This window comes from Balaenoptera acutorostrata, chromosome 8 (genome assembly GCF_949987535.1).
Source record: "Balaenoptera acutorostrata chromosome 8, mBalAcu1.1, whole genome shotgun sequence".
NCBI lineage: Eukaryota > Metazoa > Chordata > Mammalia > Artiodactyla > Balaenopteridae > Balaenoptera > Balaenoptera acutorostrata.
This window is the reverse complement of record NC_080071.1, coordinates 111,114,491-111,139,209: the sequence shown is the minus strand read 5'-3', so window position 1 is coordinate 111,139,209 and position 24,719 is coordinate 111,114,491. Positions and strand designations below refer to the sequence as shown.

The following is a 24,719-nucleotide window of genomic DNA, read 5'->3' as shown; positions in this document are numbered from 1 at the left end:
CTGGATAGTGAGAAGAGCAGAGAGAAGTGGGCATGTTTGCCCTAGCTTTCAAGAGACTTATAGTTGGAATAACCGGTGTAAAAAATATTCGCCCAAGAGGTGGACTTTGTTATCCTCAGCTCATTATCCTGTGTGTCATAAATACTGCCTTGCTTAAGGTCATAAATGTAGACGGTTAGACTGGCTCTACTTTATTTGATTGCAGGAAAGGCTCTGCATAGAGCTGTATGTTTATAACTAGTTATGGTTCAATGGTGAAAGTTTTTAAACCTAGCAATGTATCGGAGATTATAATTCCCATCTACTCTTTAAAATGAACTATTTCTAAGGTACCAGAATTGGAGGAACAGGGACTAACATAAAAAGGACATTGCTCAGATATTCCCATACCTAATTTATTCTTGGAGCAAAGCACAGGAGGAGAATGTTGAATAAGGGAGAAGCCAATAGTTTGGAGTAAATGTGGTGGATAAAGTGATATATGTAACAAATATTTTTGCCCATTGTACACATGCATTCATCTGTTCAACTATAAGGTCACCTACTGTGTCCTAGGCAATAGAGCTAAAAAAGATAAAATTACAAACTCAGTTTAATTATTACTTGCCTAGTGAAGGAAGCCAACTATATAATAGAGTGTACTGAAAGCCATGCTAGAGATGAATACAGAGTACTATTCAGGATCTCTGAGGAGAGATTTCCCAACTAGAAGAGACTCTCTAACTAAGGAAATTTGGAAATGGTTTCTGTTCTGAGTTTAAGTAAAAAATGAGTAAGATTTAGCACAAAAAGGACGACTGAAAGGTTAGGCCAGACAGAAGAAACCCCATGTGCAAAGGCAAAGAGAGAAATATTCCTCAGGGGCAAAAGATGGAACATAGTTGAACAATGTGATTCACTCAGTCAAGTGTCTTCTCAGTATTTATTATATGTCTTGTAATGCAATTTTCCCATCCTTGAATTGTATTACCTCAGAGTTTTAAATTTATTACACATATCATCTTATATTTTCATGAGTGTCCATGAAGTAGACAAGGAAAATAATATTTTTATGTTTCTATCATGGGATGTTATTACTGATAAAGCTAGAATCAGACTCGAGATTATTAAAATAGTTGTTAATTTACATATTCATTCAGTAAATGATTATTAAGTACAATTTATGTGACAGTCACTGTCCTGGGTGCTGGAGACAAAGCAGTGAAGAATGGAGCTTACATTCCAGAGGAACACCTCCTACCTCTCTATCTACCTACCTACCTATATGCACATATACACATATCCATTCATGTACAAACAAATGTATACATACATAAAATATGCATGGTGTTAGGTGGTACGGAAAATAGTAGGCAGTAGGCAAAAGTAGGATGAGGGATTCAGACACAGTTGGATGACCTGGCTTTCCTGATCACACTTTATATGGGGTAATCAGGAAACACCTCACTGATGACAGATACAAGAAAGAGATGAGATCAAAAAAGATCCTTTTGCAGCAACATGGATGCACCTAGAGATCGTCATACTGAGTGAAGTCAGAAAAAGACAAATATCACATAATATCGCTTATATGTGGAATCTAAAAAAAGGACACAAATAAACTTATTTCCAAAACAGAAATAGAGTCACAGATGTAGAAAACAAACTTATGGTTTCCAGGGGGGAAAGGGAGAGGGATAAATTGGGAGATTAGAATTGACATATACACATTACTATATATAAATAAATAACTAGTAAGGATCTACTGTATAGCACAGGGAACTCCACTCAATACTCTGTAATGGCCTATATGGGAAAAGAATCTAAAAAAGTGCATATATGTATATGTATAACTGATTCAGTTTGCTGTACAGCAGAAAGTAACACAACATTGTAAATCAACTATACTCCAGTAAAAATTTTTTAAAAAAGAAATAGGTTCCACCAAGAAAGGAAGGAAGGAAGGGAGGGAGGGAGGGAGGAAGGAAAAGAGAGAGAGATGAGAAAGAGCCAGACAAAGGGTAAAAAAAAAGTGCAAAGACACTGGAGCAGGAAAATGCAGGAAGCAGGAGAAGGAAAGAAGAGGAGAGCAGGAAGAGAGTGGAGGGTCAGATCATCTAAAAATAGTTGTGAGGCATTCTGAAGACCTACTGAGGAAACCATACCAAAGCCTTTCTTTATACCATATGTATAATCACTCTCACTAATCCAAAAGAAAGAACTCGATGTTTTGTTACATAGACCGATTTTCTTAATGTTTCCCCTGGAGCAAAAGAAAGCAATCTATATGTATATCATCCATCATTTAATTTTAAAAAACAATTGTATTGATTTAACATGCTACTAGAGTTTAATTAAAAAATCATCAAATGGGCATCTGTTTTTGTGTGTTTGTGAAGGGGTGAGCAGTGAGGATGGGAAATTTGAATTAAATTATTTTCAATGGATTCCTTCCAATTTTGCAGCCTTTTCATTTTTGTATTTACAGTAAATTCATGTGTACATCATCAGAAATGTATCTTCAATAACTTGAGTTGTTGAGTAAAAGATTTCAGAAAAATGTATTAAACATTATATGTTAGAAAATTTTCTAAATTAAAAAAATGATTTTGATAAACTGGTGCAGATGTTAACATTTTCTTTATTTTTGAAAGATAAATTTCTAAACACAATCATATATGTGAAGATATGAAAGTTCTTTTCTGAACCAATTTAAAAAGTGTCTTCAGTCTAATTGTAAATCATTTCTATCCAGTATGCAAGAAACTTTCCCATCCATCCCATCACTCAAACACACACATATGCCCAATGCATCATTGCGTTCACTTTAAAACATACTGTGATACTTTTATTTTTTTAAAAATTCGACAATTTGCCAAACTAACCTTAAATCAATTATTGGTCTATTCCATGCATGTATTAGCAATAGTTGGAAGTACAATTTTCAAATGCCCTTTTGAGATTGTTGCATGTGCTTCTATGTTTTAGAACGAGGAGCCCGTGTTTTCTAGAGATGGCAGCAAATTCTTTATGACAGTTCCTGTTAAGCAAGGGGGCCGTGGAGAATATAACCACATAGCTATGTTCCTCGTCCAGGTGAGTGCTGGCTTCTTTCTGTGGTTTGGTTTCATTCCATCATGTTCATGAAAGTCCTTTTCGTGTGGTATTCTGCACCTACAGTTAATACCTGTGAAGTCCAGCCATATATCCAACTCGGATGTTTTAGGAAGAGGATCCCCATCCTTAGCCATAAATTCAAGCTATGCACAAAACATTTTCAACACTCAATAAAATTTAGTGAACTACACATGTGTGCTATGAGTTGAGGGCCTTGGGATATAGAATTTAATAAATGGAAAGTACCCAACCCCTACTTTCCAAGACCTGAGGAAGATCGAGAGATGATTTTTCATTCAACAAATACATATCATCTGTTTGGTACAAGTAATATTTTCAGTGTGTTATAAAAGTTTTAAATACCTGAAGCAATCTAAATGTCCATCAAAAATTGAATAGTTAGTAAGTTGTAGTATACCCACACAAGGAAATGCAGAGCAGAATTTAAAAACCAGGATAAAATAGATTTCTTATGTGTTGTCAAAGATAAAATCTGTGTTATATTTTTATGGACCGTTTGATAAAAAGAGGATAAAAGTTTATTTTTCCTCTACATTTCAAATGAATGTTAACCAGTTTATACAGTTTTACCCAATTATAAAAAGAATCAGTGAATTCACAATAAGTAATTTAAATATGGCAAGGTTACTGAGTCAATTTGAATCTAATTGACAATAAAAAATTCATGAGAAATAAAGTTTCCTTCAAAATCAAATAAACAGTCTAGTTTCACAGGTAAATGTTAGTTTATAAAGATAAAACATTGTGGATAAATTGGAATCTTTCTTGAGAGTGTTATAAACGAACTAGCCAAGAATCAATTTCATACTTACTAAGTATAGAATAAATATGAATGTGGCAAAAGATCCCTAAGCAACCTGACTACTTGTATGTTCTTAGAACCTTCAAGTCTTGTGCATATTCTCCAATTTTTACCATTATCCATATATGTATTTACATTGGGCAGCTCAGTACCTTGAATTTTTAAAATCTGTGTCAGTAGCTTAAGAGGAAACCCTTGTCCAAGATCTGTACTATTAAAGTAATTGTCATGATTTTAACTTTAATTTTAATCAAAGCTAAAATAAATAATTTGACCATACATAATCTCCACAATAGCAATGCAGATTAATTTTCATAGTATATTGGAAAAATAAGTTATAGACTAATATGTAACGTGATCTCATTTATGTTTTAAATAAATGAAAGCATTTATATATGAATAAAAATTTTTGGTGATTCTGTATTCACCTATTAAATGATTGTATCAGACAGGTGATATTAAGGGAACATATTTTGGTTTTTACGTGAAGTGGAGGAAGTTTCACTAGCAAATTTCTTTACCTGATTAACTTTCACTAGCTAATCATCAACTTCGTTATCATAAATACTGGGGAAATATTTCTGCCAAAAGAATAAATAACACTTTCCAAATCTTACAATTGACTGTGGTGACATCTTATTGCATTTTTAAATATCAGTATTTATATTCAAGAAGCTGTATAAAAACCCAGGTAGTCAAAATTACATACAAATTGTGACTATTTATAAGATATAGTGAAAGGCAGAGAAAGATGTATAATACATCTATCTATATATATGTACTTCTGAGTTTATCTGTTCAACAAAAAATGAACAGAAATGTTGTCTTTTAAAAAGTGTGGGGTTGGCAGAGCGGAGGTAGGAGATGAAGATGTTGGCATGTAGAAATTGAGATATGTATCCACATAACAAAAGTTTCTTTACAAGCCTTGGGCAGAAATACCTTCTGTCTCCCAATCAAACCAGTCTGAAATGCAGTCTAATTCATTATTTCTGAAATGTTCAGAAGAACAACTTCATAGAGCAGATGTGTTTACTTTGTTCCTCTTCCATATGGAGATTATAACAAAGCTTCCATTGAAGTAGAAAACGTTTTGATCTATTCTGGCTACGGTTCAGAGAATTTGTGGTTTGCCTCACTGAGAAATAAACATGACTGCGTGATTATTTACAGATATTTTGGCAATGTGGCTAAAATTAACTTACTTTGTTAATGAATCAGAGGTTAGTGCTTAGGTAAATACAATTTATTCTTAAGTTTATACACACACCCAATTTTAGTAAATAGTTTGAATCTCTTTGCCTCAATTTTTAAATAGCTAACAAAAAAAGCTCTTTTATGAATTTTTTATGATTACCGTATTGATATATATATATGTGTATATATATATATATATATATTTATACACTATAAAAATTTGTAAAATTCTAAACTGAGTAAACTAAACAAAAGATTATATAAAATCAGGGACTTCCCTGGTGGTCGTAGCCAAAAAGTAAGAAAAAGAAAAAAGAGTATATAAAATCAAACACAATCTCATCACCCCAGACTTGCACACTGCAAATCAATTGTTGTATATATTTCCAGTTTCTTTTTACATTAAAAATATATCACTTTTTCTTCAAGTGTGCAATCAAAGCATGCATATTGATTTGTAACATTTAAAGAGTAATTTATGAGCATTTTCTCACATCATTTAATTGCATTCTTAATATTTAATATTATTTGTAAATGTGATTTTAATAGCTATTCAACATTCTGTCTAGTCAACATATTACACTGTATTTAAATGAATTAATTTTCATCATCATATTTATTTCTAGTTTTTATACCAAAAATGGTTCAGAGATAAATGTTCTTACCACAAATATATATTTCTAGATGTCAAAAGTTACCTAGGCAAAGCATATGTGTACATATATGTATTTGTTTAGGTTTTGATATGGAATGTGAAACTGGCCCTCCAAAAACGGTGTACTAATTTACCATCTGAACAGTAGTGCGTAGCACCAGTGATGATTTTCTACCTCCTCTTCCTTCCCTTGATACACCAGAGGACTCCACCTAAATTGATGTGCCCAGGGAGTGAGAAATGACAGGAACAGAGAGCTTGGCAGCCGTCAGGAAGACCACCTTTGCAGTACTTGATGCTTAGCTATATTAGAGAGCTTCCCCATCGACTGCAAATATATTCATCTGTTCGAAGTATCTTACCAAATGAAATTAGTAAATTTTTGCAAACATTTTTCTCTCTTACACAATCAGTAGGTAAACAAAAAACATTAATTAGAGACCAGGCTACAAAATTAGTGTTTCAGGATATTTTCAATACATAGATTGGTGGTTGGCCTTACAAATATTTTAGTGGTTTTTTCCCCCTCATTTACAAGACTTATGCTTGTTAAAATAATTCCAAAAAATAAAAAATAGAAAAAAATTGTGTTTTCCTCCAGTCTACTTTTAAACATGATTATAATTTTATGTAAAGTACAGTATTTTATCCTATTTGAATTTAAATTTTAAAGCATAATTTTCCCATAGTGCTAAACAATTTTGAAATGCAATTCTTTTGAATATTAATATTTAGTTGACTGGGTGTACCTAGTTAACCATTGTTGTTCAATGTTTAATTTAGTGGCAATTTACTGCAACTATAGATGTCACTATACATAAAGATTATTTTTATTATGAATTATTTCTTTAGTTGTGGTTAACAGAACTGGAATTCCTGAATAAAAAGTAAAATACTTCTAAGCCCATATATATATTTATATATATATATATATACATATATATATATATATATTTCCAGATACTTTCTATATGAATATGTGAAAGCAAAATTTATAAGTAGGGTTTATCTACTTTTATATATTCCATTAAAGATAATAATAAAAATTAAAACTGGCTCTTCCAAAACTCTTTATAGCTAAAATAAATTTCCTTCTGAGTAGAGTGTGGAGTATGCAGTATTGATATCAGTTTACGTAGTTTCTGAATCAAACAATGATGCAAACCTCTTTTTACAGCAGACCACTTCAGATCATTTCAGATATTTCCCTCTCCCCTCTTCCCCCGTAGAATTCTTTATGTAGACTTCTAACTCCTGAATTCCCATATTTGGAACCATAATATCCTATATCTTACAATGTAAGATGCAGTCAAGAGAAAGTTTTCTGTCAAATACATGGCCGCCTTTTTCCCTTCTAATATGGGATAAGCAGAGTTTCAGTCATGTTAAGTGGTTCAGATTTATAAGCATAAGCAATTGCCCTGTTATCTTCCAAAACCGTGTTAAATGAAAAATTATATATATTGGTGAATTCATTCACTTTTTCTATTCAGCAATACAAAGTTTTGCTCATGAGAGCTGATGATTTCACCTGGAACAATTTTAAATGCCATTATTCATTACAAATACTGTAGAAAATAGCATGCCCCCAATCCACAATTCTATCACCCAATCAACCCAATACAATTTTTTCATTACATTTCACTGCTGTATCTGATTAGGACATTGTCTGAAAACAATTAGTTCACCTCACATGATGAATAGACAATAAATTAAAGCATGCTATTTTTAAGCACTGCAATATTTCCGTTATTTAGAAGCTGTAAAAGTTAAACAGAATTTACTATAAGAAATTTGAATGAACAGTGTATAATCAGGTGAAAAGCACATGCATCATTAAACTTTTACTGATACCAATATGTTTCCAACTTATAAATAGATACATAAAATTCATATTGAACTTGCTAAGTAAGATAAAATCTCTGCCAATCCAAGGAGAGGTGCCTGAGGTCTAATGTCCCAAATAAAAACACTTTATTTCCTAGATTTTCAGCTCTTTTGAAAATGAATGAAATCACTAGTTTTATTGCTGCCCTTCTAAAATTAAAAGTGAAATATGAGTTCAATTTAAAGTATATTGCCATGTTGCCCTTGTCAATATTCCACAATGGTTTCATATTCATAATCAGTGTTTCTCTTCTACTAAGTGAATATAATAGAGATCATGGTGGCACAGAAAGAAAGAATTATTTCTGTGAAGTAAAATGATTATTCTTTCCTGCTTTGTTAAATTACCTTTCCTGTGATTATATTTCTGCTGAAGGTGGATGGAAAATTAATTGAGGTACAGACTAGTCAAGTCCCTTGATATTTATTTTGAATTTACTGTATTGTCATCTACCATATTGTGATTGGTATTGGGACAATTTACCGAGAGTCCAGATCAAACTTAATATGCTATTATTAGAAAATAGCTTACAAGTCTTATAACAACTATATAACTATAAAAGATAGTCTATGCTATTACATGTAAAATGGAGTGAAACTTATTCCCCAGCCCAGAGTTGCCCTGGTAGATATAAAGCAAGCAGAGAAATTACAGATGTTTGAAGTAAAGTCCAAAGGTTGTGAGGTTGTTATCATGGCTTCCAACAAGAGATCTTTTACTTCTACACTTAGAAACATATTTTGATCCGAGATGCATCATTGAATGTGTAATTTTTATTCTCTGTACACTGTGTTCAAACATTTTTCAAAGCATTGGATTTTTGCTCATGATCACTTTTAATGTGGCCACTCTTCTGTCCTTAAAACACACACACACACACACACACACCCCAAAATTCTCTGAAAAACAGAGAAAGTATAAGCAATCTAGAAATCTGTGAACAAAATGCATCTCCAGATATGTACAAATATTGATCAAAGTTTCTTTACTTTTTAATGTTTTGAGATTTTGTTCATCTTGAAATTGGGCACTAAAGATGCACTAAAACCTGAGATCTTAGTCCTGTCCTTGGTCCATTCAAAACAGGATCTGAAAATGAGTAAGTAGGACTATCTACTGGGTTGTTGTCCTGTGGGAATTTGGCAATAAAATATATGACTTCAGAACTCCATGCCAGCCTTCAGGCTGTGCCTGTCTCAAATCTCAGAAATTTGGTTTCATCTTTGCATTTATACTTTTATTCAGCAAATACTTGTAAAGTGCCAGAATGCATCAGACAGCATATGAAGAAGTTAAAATAAAGAAGTCACATGCTTGTTGTTGACCTTGAACAGCTAGAAGTCTAGAGAGCTCCCTTTAAGAATAAGGAATAGATGATTTAGGAAGATGCTGAAATACAGATGTGTACCAATAAGTCACTTATTGTTTTTTTGAAGGAAGATTCTAATACTACATATACATTATGGAATGACCTTTTAGTTTCTGCTTCCAGTAGTATAAGTAGATATTTAATAAAACTCTCCCATATCAAAAATCCTAGATTCTAGATATATTTATACCAAAAATGCATTTGAAGTATTATTTAGCTGATAGATTACACTCTCTGAAAACAATGCAATTGAATTAGAAGTGAATAACAACAATTATAACTTTTAAAAAGCCATATGTTTGAAAATAAAATATAATTTTTACATTTTTCATGGGTTAAATTATATATATATCTATTATTTATTATTTTATAATATAATTATACTATATTCATACATATATGTTCAAATGTAGAAGAAGGACATGAGAAACTCAGTAGTAGAATTTAATGAAATAGAAAGTAAAGATAAAATAAAGGGGTTTGGCCAAATAAACAGTTGGTTCTTTGAAAAAAAATAATTCACACTAGAATGTATAACAAACCTAATTTAAAAAGAGGACAAGCCCCTAAAGTATAAATAATAGAAAGAAGGCATAACTGCAAATTTTAAAATGTTTTTTAAAATGCTATGAATAACCTATGTCAACAAATTTGAAAGCTTGAGTGAAATGGATAAATTCTAGGAAAAAGAAATACCAGGTCTGATTTAAGAAACAGACAACCTGAATTGTCCCATAATATTGAGGAAATGGAATCAGTGTCTTAAAATGTATTCAAATCAGGCACAGGTAGTTTTTTAAAGGTGGGTTCTACCAAATACTCAAAAGCCTTAGAAATTTAAAAATAAAGGGAACTCCTTTAAGCTAACAAAGGCATTAATCAAAAGCTTAGATAATATAACGTAATCTATAGTGGAAAATTAGTACATTTCTTTTAAAAATCAGCATTGAGAAAATGAATCAGAATGAAGTAACTTGAATATGCACAAAACCAAAGATGACAGTTTTAAAAAATTACCACCTAAGAAAGTAAAACAAGAAAAAAAACTTGATAGAGAGAGGCATCTCTTAGAATATTGTTGGTAAAAGAAAAGGTGAAAACTAGTGATAGAAATTAAGAACTCTACAGAAAAAACATATTATCCACTCCAAATGGTGTCTCATTAGGATGCTTCTCAGGATATTAGTTCTTAGGGAGCGGTTAATAGCACTCCTTAGAAACACTGCTCCTTTAGAATTCAAGGGAGTCACCTAATCCTTCACCATTCTTAAGCATCTATATACTGGAAAATCCAAGATACTTATAAAGAACAAAATATGGTTGGCAATAGATTTACAAAATTACTATATGAGGAAAACAGAAAGTAGAATAAAATTTTTCCAATACATAAAGACACTTTTCCTGAAGAAAAACAATGATGAGGCAGAAGAATTCTATAAAACAATACTCCAAAAAGAATGACTATTATTATCAAAAAGAATGAATTATTATCATTAAATAAGCATATGTAGACATAAAATTATCAAGTGAGAAATTCAAAACCTAGAAAAGGCCTCATAAAGTAGAAAGTAAAGTTGTAAACCAAAAAGTGACAGATTTCAGGAAGGAAATGGAAAAGATAATACAAAATAATAACAGAAATAATTAATTGAAAGATGACCACTGGTAAATAGATATTTCTGAAAATATACTAATGGATAGCAAGAAGACACATAAAAACAGCCAATAGAAAGAAATAAAGTAGAAAGGATCTGAGTTAAGTTAGGTAAGACAAGGAAATAAGATCCACCTGATATATAATTGGCATTTTTATAGAAGATAAGCAAAACATTGGAAGAGAGGTAACATTTAAAACCATAATCCAATGACAAACCAGAACAACAGCAAAATGTTCTAGAAACACAAAGTATCTTTGGAGGGGGGTGGTGGTGGTGGAAAAATATTATTAAAGGTATTAATATAAAGATGACATGTAAAGTTAAAATAAAACCTAACACTGGATTTCAAAACACTAAACAGACTACAGAAAGACTGCCTACAAAAAACTCATTAAACATAATATTCAAAATAAACAGATAAAATATGATAGAGTTTTTAGAAGGGTATCAGTCATACCAATAAATGTAAATTGGCCTAACTTATGTCCTAAAATTTTAAAAATATTTTTTAGATTGGCTCATGAAACAGAATCCAGTTCAATCTTTTATGCAAAAATATATCTTAAACAAAATGATTCAGAAAGGCTAAAATCCTGATATCAAACAAGAAGAGCTGCTTTCATGTTACAAGGCATTAAGACCACCAAAAGAAGATGCTTTATAATGTTCAAGGCCACAAATCACAAGGAAGATATAATAGTCAATTGTCTGTATCTATGCCCCAGATAGATGGCTACCTTTATAAAACAGAAATGCCAGAAACTACTTAATATGTGGAAACCTTATTGTACCATTCATTCTCAGTTCAAACTGAGTCAAGTGGACAAAAAATTAAGTAAGGTTATAGACATAGCATATATAATGTGTGTATTTATGTATTTATGTTTGAACACATCTAAACAAGAGATATTATATATCTGTTTCAAATGTATGTGGAACTTTGTCAGAAGTTGAACATTCATCAGGTCATCCATCTAAAAAGATCAGTAAGTTCTACAAATTAGAAATTAAATAAAAGCATGCTATAATCACAAAGTAATGCGCCTATAAATCAATAATATATTTTAACAGATTTTCCAACTAAATCATTTTTAAAGTAAATCTAACTAAACAATTTACTGGAGAATTCAAGTCAAAATTCCAAAATTTAAAAAATAATAATAAGAAAAAGAATGGCAACACTTTATATCAGAATAAGTTGTCAGGAAAAAAATCGTAACTTAGCAAACTTATAAAAATGAAAATGGAAAAATGAAATAAGTTGAATTTCCAACTCAAATAGAAAATTATCAGCAAAATGCAGCATACATTAGAAAAGGGGGAATGATTAAATTTGAAGCAGAAATGAAGTAGTTTATAAATAGAAAAAGGTAGAACTAATAAGTGAAAAAATAATGTTTACCCTTTGAAAACACGTGCACGCACACACACACAGGAGACAAGACACATGCTCATCCAATCAAAGAAAAAAGGGAGAAAGCAAACTGGTATAAAATTAGAAATGGCTAATGGGAAATAAACAAAAGGCATTTGAATAAATCGTAAGAGATAATTTTGCAGAACTCTATGTCAATTCGTTTGAAAATTTAGATGAAATGAAAAATTTCATGAAGAAATACACTTAGAACTGTCCCCAGTAGAGATGCAGAGCTTAAACTGATTAATGACGTAGAAGAAGCAGAATGTTGTCAAAGAACTACACCACAAGTGAGCACCAGGCCCACATGATTTCATAAAAGAATCTTATTAGACTTTCAAAGGCAATGCCAGTAAAATTTAAATTGTCTGTAGAATAGGTTTTCTTTATAGTTGCTGTAAAAGCCTTTTACAAAATTTAATACCCATTTCTGGTTAAAAAAAAAATATATATATATATATAGGAATTGGGGATAATTTCTTAAAGTGATAAAACATGTATACCTCAGCCCAAAAGCCAATCTGGTGTCATTCCCATCAAGGTCAGGAGCAAGGGAAGATGCACACTATCTCCACTATTATGTAATATGACTTTGGAGGTATTAGTTAATGAGACAAGAATAAACAACCAGCTGTAAGATTTGGAAAAGCATTTAGTGAGACAGCAGGATAGATATTTAGCATACAGAAATCAATAGCTTTCATATATGCAAACAATAACCAATTAGAAGGTATAGTGGAAGAGAGAGGCCTTTAGACAATAGCAGCAAAATATAAAATACTTAGTAATAAATATGAAAAGGAAATTATATGAAATGTACAAAACCCATATGAGGACAACATTAAAACATTCTGGAAAGACATAAGGTAGACTTGAACAAATGGAAAAATATCTATGTTCTTCTAAAAAATAACTGAAGATCATAAGATCAGTATTAATTATAAAATTAATAGTATCCCAATAAGATATTCCAGTAAGTTTTTATTTGCTTGAACTAGTTATGCTTATTTTTAAGCTTCTTTGGGAAAATAAAAATGTAGTATTATCTAGGGAAATCCTAAAAAAAAGAACAATGAGTGGGTGTGAGTCCTAAATAATATGGATGTTAAAAAAATCTATAAAATGTGTGGTATTGGGGCGTGACTTAACAGAAATAAATGTAATAGTATAGACAGTACAGAAATAGACTCAGGTACATATGGAAATTTAATATATAATAAAGGTGGCATTTCAAACCACTGAAAAAATTAAGTTTTTATAAAATCATTTTAGGAAAACTGAATATCCCTTAGGAAAAGGTAAAAGTAGTTCCAGACTACCACCATAACTCTAAAATGACAAAGCTCTAACTTTAAAACTTAAATCTTACCTGTACTAGGAGAAAACATCAGTAAATTCTTTGTAACCTTAGTTTGAAGAAAGCCTTTAAACTACGCATCATCACTTAGAAGTAATATAAGAATACGTTGGTAAACTTGATTTTATAAAGAACAGAAAAAAAAAGTTGGGGGAAAAATGCTATCATAACCAATGTCAACACAAAATGACAAACCAGGAGAATATGTTTGCAGCATATACCTCACATAAATGGATATAAAGACACAAAGAGCTCTTAAAAAATAAATAAGACCAGAATACAAAGAAATCTGATCGAATAGATAACAGAGACAAACATTAGCAGAGAGTCAGATAAAACAATTATGCAAATGGCTTATTATATATTATATATTATATGTATATATATAAGCATTTGTACATATATAGATAAATATAGATGCTCAACTTTTCTTCCAAGCGAAATGCAAGATGAAAATACACTAATATACCTGTCACAAGTTGAGTGTCACAGGAAGCCAACTGTGGAATAAAGATTAGCCTGCAGGCCAGTTATTACAGAGATCAGTAACTCTGGAAAGGAGGAAAAGAAAGCGACATGGGGCAGAAGAATTTGAGTGGCAGAGCCATCTGAATGAAGGTTTCAGCTAACCCCACAGAGAGTTCTGCACTGGGATAGCCCTTCAGAGAAGTCCCAAGTTAGAGCAAGAGGGCCGGGCTTCTATATCCCAATATTGATCAGGTTGTCCTTTCAAGGGCTGTTGAAAAGAGGTATGATCTTGGGTGAGGCCATTTTCTTCAGTTCAGGCCGTCCCCGGACTGACAGCTGAGGGCCTTCTTCCAGCAGGACTTCTAGCCACTGGAGAGGTAGGTCCTTCCTTCTAGAAGGGAGTTCTGGTTGGCGTATCATAGCGTCTACCACAGCAACATTTCTCACTTGTCAGATTAGCAAAAATTCAAACAGTGAACAGTGTGTTCTGTAACATGTTCATGGGAAGACTGTACTTTCAGGGATCATTTCTGTAGGTCGTTATATGTCCATCGGAAAACAGGCACCTTATACATTACTGGTAGATGTGCAGAATGGTACTTTCCCTATGGAGGAATATATCCTGAAGATATTTCCCTATGCATTAAACCACAAACAAACATATATACAGGGTTAATCACTAAAGCATTATTTGAGATAATAATCACTATAGATTATTTGCATTATTGGAGGCTAGTTGAATGAAGTATGGTACATCCACACAAGGCAGAACTATTTAAGAATTAAAAAGAAGATGATATATAACAATTGATATAGAGCACGTCCCACAGTCTCTCTAATTTGTACATATATATGTAATTAGATTAGCATTTATATTTATAGTAATAAAATATTAATTTTTTAATTATAAAAATCTACCCCCAGAAAAGAAGGATAAATAAGAACCAAATGAAGAAAAGTTTTTTCTATGTGATGAGAATAGGGTGAGATCAAGACTTCTGTCAATGTATATATACACATATTTATACTTTATTTTTGACCATGTACATACTTTAAAATAAAAAGAATGAGGACATCAAAGCTTAAATTGAAATACTAAGAGAAGATAATGCAGCTAAATGTAAATCAAACTGATATGAATTTTAACCGAGGTGTGACTAAGAACACACATACACCTACACACAGAGAACATATGGACATCTGTCTAGCTGCCTATCTCCTCTGCCTATCTATCTCCTCTGAAAAGGTCCAGAGCTAATAACATTAGAGTAGTAATGAGCACACCTAAGCCCAGATTTTATATCATAATCCAGTACAAAATATTCATTGGAAAAATTATTGATTATGGATATGGGAGATAAGAAGTGATCTTAGAACATCTTACTGTGCAGAAAACAAGGAAGTGCTCTAAAACTAACATAATCATTTCCAAAGAATAGAGGGGTTAGCTTGAAGGGGTCCCACTAACCAAATTTTGTCAATTTCAGCATCATAAAGAATGACAACAACAACAAAATAACAGTAATGGAATGTAACACATCAGATTAAAAATGTTCATAGTAGTATGAGGAAGAGGGAGATAAAGAGAATGGACACATGTGAGGGGAAAAAGTAGGGAAAGTTCTTTTTTTACAGAAGAATACCCCCTAATAAATATAGAATGGATGTTAGAGTTAGAAAAACACTTCCAAATGATAATTTGCTCAGTGAAAGGTCATGAATGGATGCCAAAACTACTGAGTGGAAAGTCATGGAGGAAAAGCTATTCATGTAATGTGCAAGCATCATCCCACTTTTAACTACAGGGCAAAATGTACTTTACAATGGATATATATCAGTTACCTTGTAAACAGCATTGTTAAGAGTGGGAAGAAGTGTAATGGTGTGTTTCCTAATATGAAGCATAAGAGGTATCCAATATCACCTATATTATATTCTTGCCAAAAATGTGAGCCTAAATTATATCATTAAAAAAAATCAGATAAATCCAAAATGCTCTACATATCAGACCACTGGACCAAGAGTCTTAAAAATGGTCAATGTGGACTTCCCTGGTGGTCCAGTGGTTAAGACTCCACCCTTCCAATGAAGGGAGCACGGGTTCAATCCCTGGTCAGGGAAGTTCCGCACGCCACATGCCGCAGCAATTCCCGCCCCCAAAATGGTCAATGTTGTAGAACTCAAGAAAAGATAGGATAACTTTTACTTTAAAAGAGACTAAAGAGGTGACAACCCAAAGCAATTAGGTAGATAGATAGATATGTAGATAGAAAGATAGATATAGATATATAGATATGGAGATATTTGGGTTACATAGGGCAGTGTGGAAATTAGAATATAGACTATATATTTAGATGATATTAATGTTGTTATTCATAGGTGTGATATGCAATTTGCTTATATGAGAAAATACTGTTAATTTTGAGAGATGTATACTGAAATATTTAGAGCTGAAATAGTCTGATGCTTTCAACTTCCTTTCATATGATTTAGCATATGAAGAAAGGGGGAGGGCAAATATTCAAAATGTTGATGTTTGGTGAATCTAGGTAACGGTTTTATGGGTATTCATGTACTATGCATTAACCTTTCTGTACATTTGAATATTTCCTTAAAAATAAAGGAAGTGAATGAGATACAATTTCACACTCATTAGTTTGACAAAAAATTAAATAGTCTGATGTAATTAACTGTTGGTGAGGAAGTGGAGAAAATGTGGAGCAACAGAAACTCACATTGCTAGTAGATTCTAAATCAGCACAACTTCGGAAAATAATGTCACTATTGAGTTAGGTAGGAGACATTTATCTTTTGACCAAGCAATCCCATTTATCAGTGTTCATCTCAAGAAAATCCTGCCACGTGCACCAGGAGACATTAATAAAACTGTTCATAGACAACTTGTTTTTAAGAGCAAAAATTTGGAAAAACTAAAATGTCAAAAAATAAATTTTACTGTGTTCATACATACAATAAAATACCATATAGCAATGAAAACAAACTATGTCTACAAGGGTCAATGTGATCTCAGAAATAAACTATTGATGATCTCATCATCAATAATGATGATATTTAATGATCTCAGAAATAAATTATTGAGTGAAAATAGCAAATCATATAGCAATGCACATCTGTAAAGGTTAAAACAATATAACAGAATCTATTTGGAATGAAGTTTGTTTGAAATATTTTATTTAAAGCTTTCCAAACTGCATAGCTGTCGATCATTTAGATGAGAGTTAACAAGGTCCTGTGTCTGTACCAAATGCCCCGATGACTTCCTATGTCAAGATGATGACACACACGTTATCCTCACCTGGAGATGTTTTCTGAATGGTTTTCCTACAGCATAGGAATAAAGGCACCATCTTACCTGCATCTGTGTTTATGCACATGCGGATATATTCTTGAGATTGAAAATGAGAAACTCAACATTAGCTGAGAACTAAAGAATTACAAGTGATACAGGCGGTTAGTACTTTTGTGCTGACCAGAGAGTTGCTGTTTAAATAAGAAGAAAATCAATATATTCTATTTCTTTGCAGAGTAAAAGTGAGCAAATTACCGTGCGGCATCTGACATCAGGAAACTGGGAAGTGATAAAGATCCTGGCGTACGATGAAATGATGCAAAAAATGTGAGTGTTTTTGGTTCTCTAGTCGGGTTGGAAGTCACTGTTGTCAAATGCAATCTTTTCTGCTAGATTTATGTTTTGCTTACCATGGTCCTAATCCAAGTAGCCTGGCCATGTAAAGAACAACCTTTTCTTTAAGATTCTCCCTATACTGCACGCAGAGAGATACTTAGCTGCACAGACACATGCACACACACACGCACACTCAGAGAGATTGAGGGAGATCATGGGAAACTGTTGACAATATTTTAAGAAAAAAATATGCGTTTCCCAAATGGATCAAGTCCTGCCGTTAAATAATAGAAGAGCTCTTGCCTGTTCTTTGACAGTGTGAGAATTCAGGTGAAAACTCGGTGTGGCAAAAATTGATGCCTGATGTTTGTGTTGTTTTCTTTCATGGGCAGTTACTTTCTGAGCACCGAGTCGTCTCCCAGAGGGAGGCAGCTGTACAGGTAAGCAATGTGAGAGGATCTTCCTGCGCAGGTTGATTCCTCAGGGGCCATCTACCCAGCATAATGATGGGATGGAGAAATCTGAAGTTTCATTTTTGGTATGGCTAGGAGAGAACCAACTCAGAATGACAAAACCTCACACTCTTGGCCCAGTCCCTCAGCTCTGGACCACTGTGAGCCTGAAGAGTTGGAACTGAAGTGGAGACCATCTTATTCCTCCTTTATTTTTTCCCTCATTTGTTTTTACAGTCTCAAAATATCTTTTTTTTTTTTTTTTTTTTTGAGGCTTGCTTTTCTCAACTACCCACATCACAGACATTTACATATTTTCCCCAGTGGCTTTTCTTCTGCTACGCCTCGTTTTCAATTTTCAGGGGATTAATATTGTACACATGTGATGTATTCCCAAACAAAATAAAAGCATTGTGAACATTTAGTAGAGTGGATCAAGTGGCAGTTTCTCTTCCCCCCCGCCCCCATAATGTGTATAATCCATTGATTGTTATTTAACCAGGAATGGTCCTTGCTTACTAAAATAAAGCAGTGGATTTTCATCTGTCCAACTTTCCCAGATGAAAAGTTATATTCATAAAAGGGGTTAAGGTCATACCTATTTAGTATTAAAAATGTCTCCTCACTCAGAAAGCTTTCACCAGGACCTCCTAAGAATGACTTTTATTTTTGTCTGGCAAGCAACTTACAATTATAGACTCATATACACTTTCTAATTTCACAGATCCATTTTTAAAGTGTCAAAACTGCCATGGCCTATTCTCAGTGGAAAATCATCATGTTTGAAGAAGTGTCACCAATGATTCTTACCAAGTAGCCTAGACTTTCCTTTGAGAGTAAAAATGCATGTTTCAAGTACCTTAACTCTCTCTAATTCATCCACACACTCTTACTTATGCATAAATTGTTTTCATCTCAAGCGAGCCTCTCCTTTTTATCACATATCCCAATATGTCATCTTCACACTCTTTGTTTTTTTCTCTTAGAGTCTGGAACACATGTTCTCAATTCTAATGGCTTCCAAAAGAAGAACAGCTGTTTATTTAAAGAGAATGATTCTAATTTTGGTTTAGAGGTCTTGGTTAAAGTACTGGTCGCTTTCTCTTTGTGGTTACCTGAAGCTTATCTTTCTTGAAACTTATACTGTGGTTAATATTGGCAGTCAAGAACAAGCCTTTAGAGATGTGGAAATACTGGACCGATGTTTTATTTTTCTCATTTTGTAAAACTCTTAACGAAAAATGACAGTGTCAGAAAGTTAGACTTGGCTTCAGCTAGTAGAGCTGCCTCATCCTCTCTCTCCTCCCTTTATTAGCCTAAAATGTGATTTGAATCACAGTGAGTTCTTAGATTTGTGTGCTTGTCTTATGTCCCCAGTGACTGAGGCAGAGCAGTACAAAAGTCAATATATCTATGACCTGTACTAGTGCAGAGGGCTGTGTTATAAAGAAAATATAATACCAATAAATCTCCCTTTAAATGTCTCATCAAGTGCCAGTTTGCTTGACTGTAAGATAATATTAGTGTTTGACCCAGAAAACTCAATCATTGTCTTGTCCAGGCCATAAAAATAATAATTGGTTGATTTAATTTATGGGATTAGATGCTTCTGCAGAATCAGAACTGCTAGCATATTCGGTGTCATTATTTTGTCTCAAGATGTGCTTTTCTCTATTTTAGTAATTTCATAATCTAAATAATGAGAAAGTACCAACAGAATTTTTAGGAAACTTGGATCTGAAAAATTATATGGCAGAGTAGAGAGAGAAAAGGTTTTAAATTCTAGCTATGTCACTAAATAGCTGTGACTAATAGTTACTGGCACATATTCATAGTTTCTGCGGTGATAGTTGTGCAACATTGTGACTGTAATTAATGACATTGAACCATATACTTGAAAAATGGTTAAAATGTTGAATGTTGTTTTACGTATATACCACAACTTAAAAGAAAAAAAATGGGTATGATTTGTCATAATGGTGAAACTAGCTAATGTGTTTAAGTGCCTAGTATATTAATCACCTTGACTAGAAAAGGAAAATTTTAGATTATAATGATCCCAAAATGTTTCAAATGTGAAGCTGTGACTTTGTGAACTATATACTATACTATGTGTTTTGTTCCAAAATGAAATTGAGAATATTTTGTCCAGCCAAGTTTTAAAAAATGTATCATCAAGAGTGTTTTCATTTGGCAGCATAGATAATTTATAATTAATCTCTATTTACAAAATAAATGAATCTATACATGAAATTTAACTTTGGGTTAATATTTCAACCCCTCTGACCTTAAGCACCATTGTTTGTAAAATAAAGAGATGAGTGCTTTTCTCTTTATCTATCTCCTTGATGTCTCAAAGTATGTATGAGCATTAACATTATATATATTATCATACAAAAATAGCTTTTCTTTTCCAAAAATTCAGTGCAAGTATTTAGTGGGAAAAATCTGGTACTAATATCAAAATCTAATGTTGAATTTAGGAAATCATGAGCTTTTTATATGTGTGTGACTTGTGAAAACATTAGTTCTTCCAACTAATATTATTGCTGGTGACTTTATGCTTGTCTCTGTGGGTAATTTCTTTTAAGACTTTACAAAGAAATGTCTATAAAAATATAAATAAGAATAAGTTATATTGTGTCCTGTGAAAATCAGTTTCTTTGTAAGCATATATACATATTACATATATATAGGTGTACATAATTTTAATTTTATTACAGAGAAGAAAAATGCGTATGTCTTAACATTAGTAATGGGAATTGACTTTGTTTGCATTTCTATGGTAAGTCATAATTTACAAGGAACCTCAGCCAAGTAATGCTGTAGCTTCTTTGTTTATGTTAATATTTAAATATAGATACCACACATTCAAGGACCTGGAATAGTAGCATTTCTAACTTTCTTTTTCTTTCCCCAGTGCTTCTACTGAAGGATTATTGAATCGTCAATGCATTTCATGTAACTTTATGAAAGAACAATGTACATATTTTGGTGCCAGTTTTAGTCCCATGAATCAACATTTCTTATTACTCTGTAAAGGTAATAGATGATTTCTGATAAAATTTATTTTATTCATTTTATTTGATCAGTATCTATTACTATCATTAGTAATGATTAGTCTAGCTGTATGATTTGATATTCTTAGTTTATGTAAGGTTTTGTTAAAAAGTTATAAATTAGGGGTTTATTGAGATGTAAATTGTATCCATTACTTTATTTAAAAGATAGAAATTGGGAGTAAGTCAATATGTGCACATACACATGATCAATAAGTGCTGTTTGGCATGGACCTTTTAAAAAAGTGAATAAACATATTTACATCAGCAAAGTCAAGCTAGAATAATAAACTAATTTACCTAGACATTAGGAAAAACAATAGTTTCCTTATTAAAATAATGGCTTGGTTGTTAAGAAATTTAGGATCTACAGAGCTTTAATTCCCAGGGTCTAGTCCCCTTCAATTTTGAGAAATTATGTTCACCCCAATTATTTCTTCTATCTGGTAACAGTATGCTATAGCGTTACACAGTAGTATGGTATCTCTAGGTTATACTGATAGGAATCATTGTCCCTTTAATAGGATACTGTATTTCCCAGAGATGAAATGGGAGATGTCCTCTTATAATGTGATGGATTGAGTGCTACTGCTTCAGCTGGTACCTTACACATTGGTGTTTTAAGACACCATGAGGAAGAGACCAATACTTTTTCTTTTTAGTTATTTTTCTCTTGACATCTGAAATAAAGTAATCAAAAAAGAGAAGTACTTGTTGGATGACACCAGAGAAAAACCATTAGACCCCTAGACAGAGTTCCTTAGAGAAGTGAAGTTTTAAGATAACATCTTATGGTTACACTTGAATTATCCAGTATATTTGAAATAATTAACAATTCCGGTTAATGTATTTTTAAAATTAATATATAATTAGTTCCAATTTTTAATTTATCTTGTGGGTGAAATATTTCTTTTTTTTTGCTTTTATTTTTATTTTTTTGAATTTTATTTTATTTATTTTTTTATACAGCAGGTTCTTATTAGTTATCTGTTTTATGCATATTAATGTATACGTGTCAATCCCAATCTCCCAATTCATCCCACCACCGCCACCACCCCCGCCACTTTCCCCCCTTGGTGTCCATACGTTTGTTCTCTACATCTGTGTCTCTATTTCTGCCCTGCAAACCGGTCTCTAGAGCGCAGCCTCAGTAGTTGTGGTGCACGGGCTTGGTTACTCCACAGCATGTGGGATCTTCCCGGACCAGGGCTCGAACCCGTGTCCCCTGCATTGGCAGGTGGATTCTTAACCACTGTGCCAAAATATTTCTAATATACATGCATTCTTTCTTTCTTGGCTAAGTGGTAAATAGAATTTAATCTTGGATGAGTGGATGAGGGTTCACAGGGCTGTGAATCAACTTTCTGAACATCAGTGACGATTCTATAAAAGACTAGATAAAAAGAGAGTAAAGTGCATAAGATTGGCTAAAACCATAGAACTATAGAAGTATAGGACATTTTGGAGAAGGGAGAATTGTAACAATAATCCTGCAAATAGTTTCTTTCCCCATATATTCTTACTTCTCTGAATAAAATATCCATAGAAAGGAATGAAATCTAATAATTGGGTTTCTGTTTCATTCTGTTTTAACTATGAAATGCTTATATTTGGAAAAAATAACTCTATCATGTAATCTTCCAGTAGTTATTACTTAGATGTCTTTAAAATGTTTATACATACATTTCTAAAATCTAGGTCCAGGGGTTCCAGTGGTCAGCCTACATGGCACGGACAACCCAGCAAGTAAGTACATGAAGACAACATCATGGTTGGCATTGGTCCTTAATATTATATTATTTATTCTGACTGTTGTACTCTATAGAGCCTTCTTCAAAGGAGGCCCCAGCCTGGGGAAAGTAGCATAGGCACCATCAACTTGACCTTGTGTGTGTAAGAGAAACATTAAAGCAAATGGTTTGAGCCATGTTACAATTGGAGTTGGTTCTTATATGCCTGAACTAGGCTATCTACTGTATCTTAATTGAATGAGGAGTGATTGATGAGACTCATTTAGATATATTTCAGCCTACTGGCCCCTTATACTCTGGTTCATTCTTTCTTGAGCCTCGTATAGATTATTCCTCCAGAGCAACACATTTACTTTTGGGAAAAATTATTCAATTGTCCATCATCTGTTGAGCGAGGACTTACTTTATCAGGCAATATGACAGAGGCTGGGTGTTCATTGCTAGTAAGATGTGGTCAATGTGTTTAAGAACTTTAATAGTAGAGTATATAAATACAAACATGGCTGAGCTGATCTTAAAAATGAATAGCCAGGTTGCTTCCTGCCTCCCTGTTTCCTTCCTTCATCTATCCTTCTTTTCCTTCTTTCATTTAAAAACTTTATTTAATCAACACTCTCATGCTCTAATGATTTACCATAATCTAGTAAATGAGGCTTATATTTATTAACACATTTACTCCTCAGAATACCCCCTGATGTTGTTAATTTTATTATCCTTTTTTACAGATGAGGGAACTGAGACACAAAGAGGTTAAAAAACTTGGCTAGAGTCACTCTAATATAATAGGTGGCAGCACCAGGAATCAAATAAGATCGTCTGACTCCAGAATAGGGTTTATTATCACTACCATACAATGGCAGCTCATTCTACTGTGTTTTTGTCTGTCTCATCACATACTTAGGTTTAAGTAGTAGTCTTACTTAAATGCTTTGACTTAAAGGAGAGGCAGGCATAAAAGTGAAATGTTGAATGACAAATATCATTTTTAGAGGACAGAGAAAGACCTTTTATACTCTTCAAATTCCACCATATGGAGACTTCCTGCCTATTCTAGAGAAAGACAAAACTTCTAAATAGTTAATGGAGTTCTGTGTGGTTGGAAATCAGCACATCTTTTAGTTTCTACTTAGTGTAAATCCTAAAGCGGTTATGGTAAGCAAATTAAATCTGTTGAATATTAACACTAACGGCAACAATAATGATAATAAAGACAGTTTATTTGATAAAATAGAAAGAAGGCTGAATTTCACAGATAGAAAAATTAGTGTATAAAGTGAGTCCACCACATACCTTTTGTGGGTATAATCTCATAGAATCAATTTCCTTGTAAAAATATTAGCAAATGAATTTTCTGTGAGGATGAGATACATTTGCAACATAGGAGACACTCAATAAACAGCAACTATTTGTGTTACATTGCATATTCTGCCAAAATGATATATTTTTTTAAATCCCCAACCTGACTTTATAATTTTATTCTACTGTTAAAAGGCAATGTTGTTTTCTAATAACTTTTGTTGCAAATCATGACACACTTTCCTCTGAGGGAAACCTTTCTGATTTTCTCATTTATAAGTGAATTCTGAGTGAATTATCACTTAGTGATAGTCTCAGGATCAAGAAAAACAAAAAGGGACTGTGAACAGTGATCAGGTGCTTAATTTTCTTTTCAAAAGACAATTATTTATTGAGATAAAATTTGCATTTGATTGCAAGTAAATCTTTGGGTTAATGGATCTTCAGGTTAATCTTCATTAAACTAATGAATCAGTCATAACTCATTTTGGGGCCACACGAAGTAGAGTAAAGCATGAAAAGTATATTGAAAAAAGAAAAATGAAAATATTTAACAAACATGGAAAACCTTTAAACCACCAGTTATC

The 24,719-nt window shown here is 32.7% G+C and overlaps 1 protein-coding gene across 2 annotated transcripts in view; it reads left to right on the top strand.

Annotated features, from left to right (window-relative positions):
- DPP10 (dipeptidyl peptidase like 10) overlaps positions 1 to 24,719 on the top strand; it is a 690,622-nt gene that overhangs the window by 610,140 nt on the left and 55,763 nt on the right. For both annotated transcript variants that reach the window (XM_057551306.1, XM_057551305.1), the window contains 5 exons: positions 2,968 to 3,075; positions 17,474 to 17,565; positions 17,967 to 18,014; positions 20,947 to 21,068; positions 22,784 to 22,831. In XM_057551306.1, coding sequence (XP_057407289.1) covers positions 2,968 to 3,075; positions 17,474 to 17,565; positions 17,967 to 18,014; positions 20,947 to 21,068; positions 22,784 to 22,831 — 418 coding nt within the window. The remainder of the gene's footprint in view (positions 1 to 2,967; positions 3,076 to 17,473; positions 17,566 to 17,966; positions 18,015 to 20,946; positions 21,069 to 22,783; positions 22,832 to 24,719) is intronic.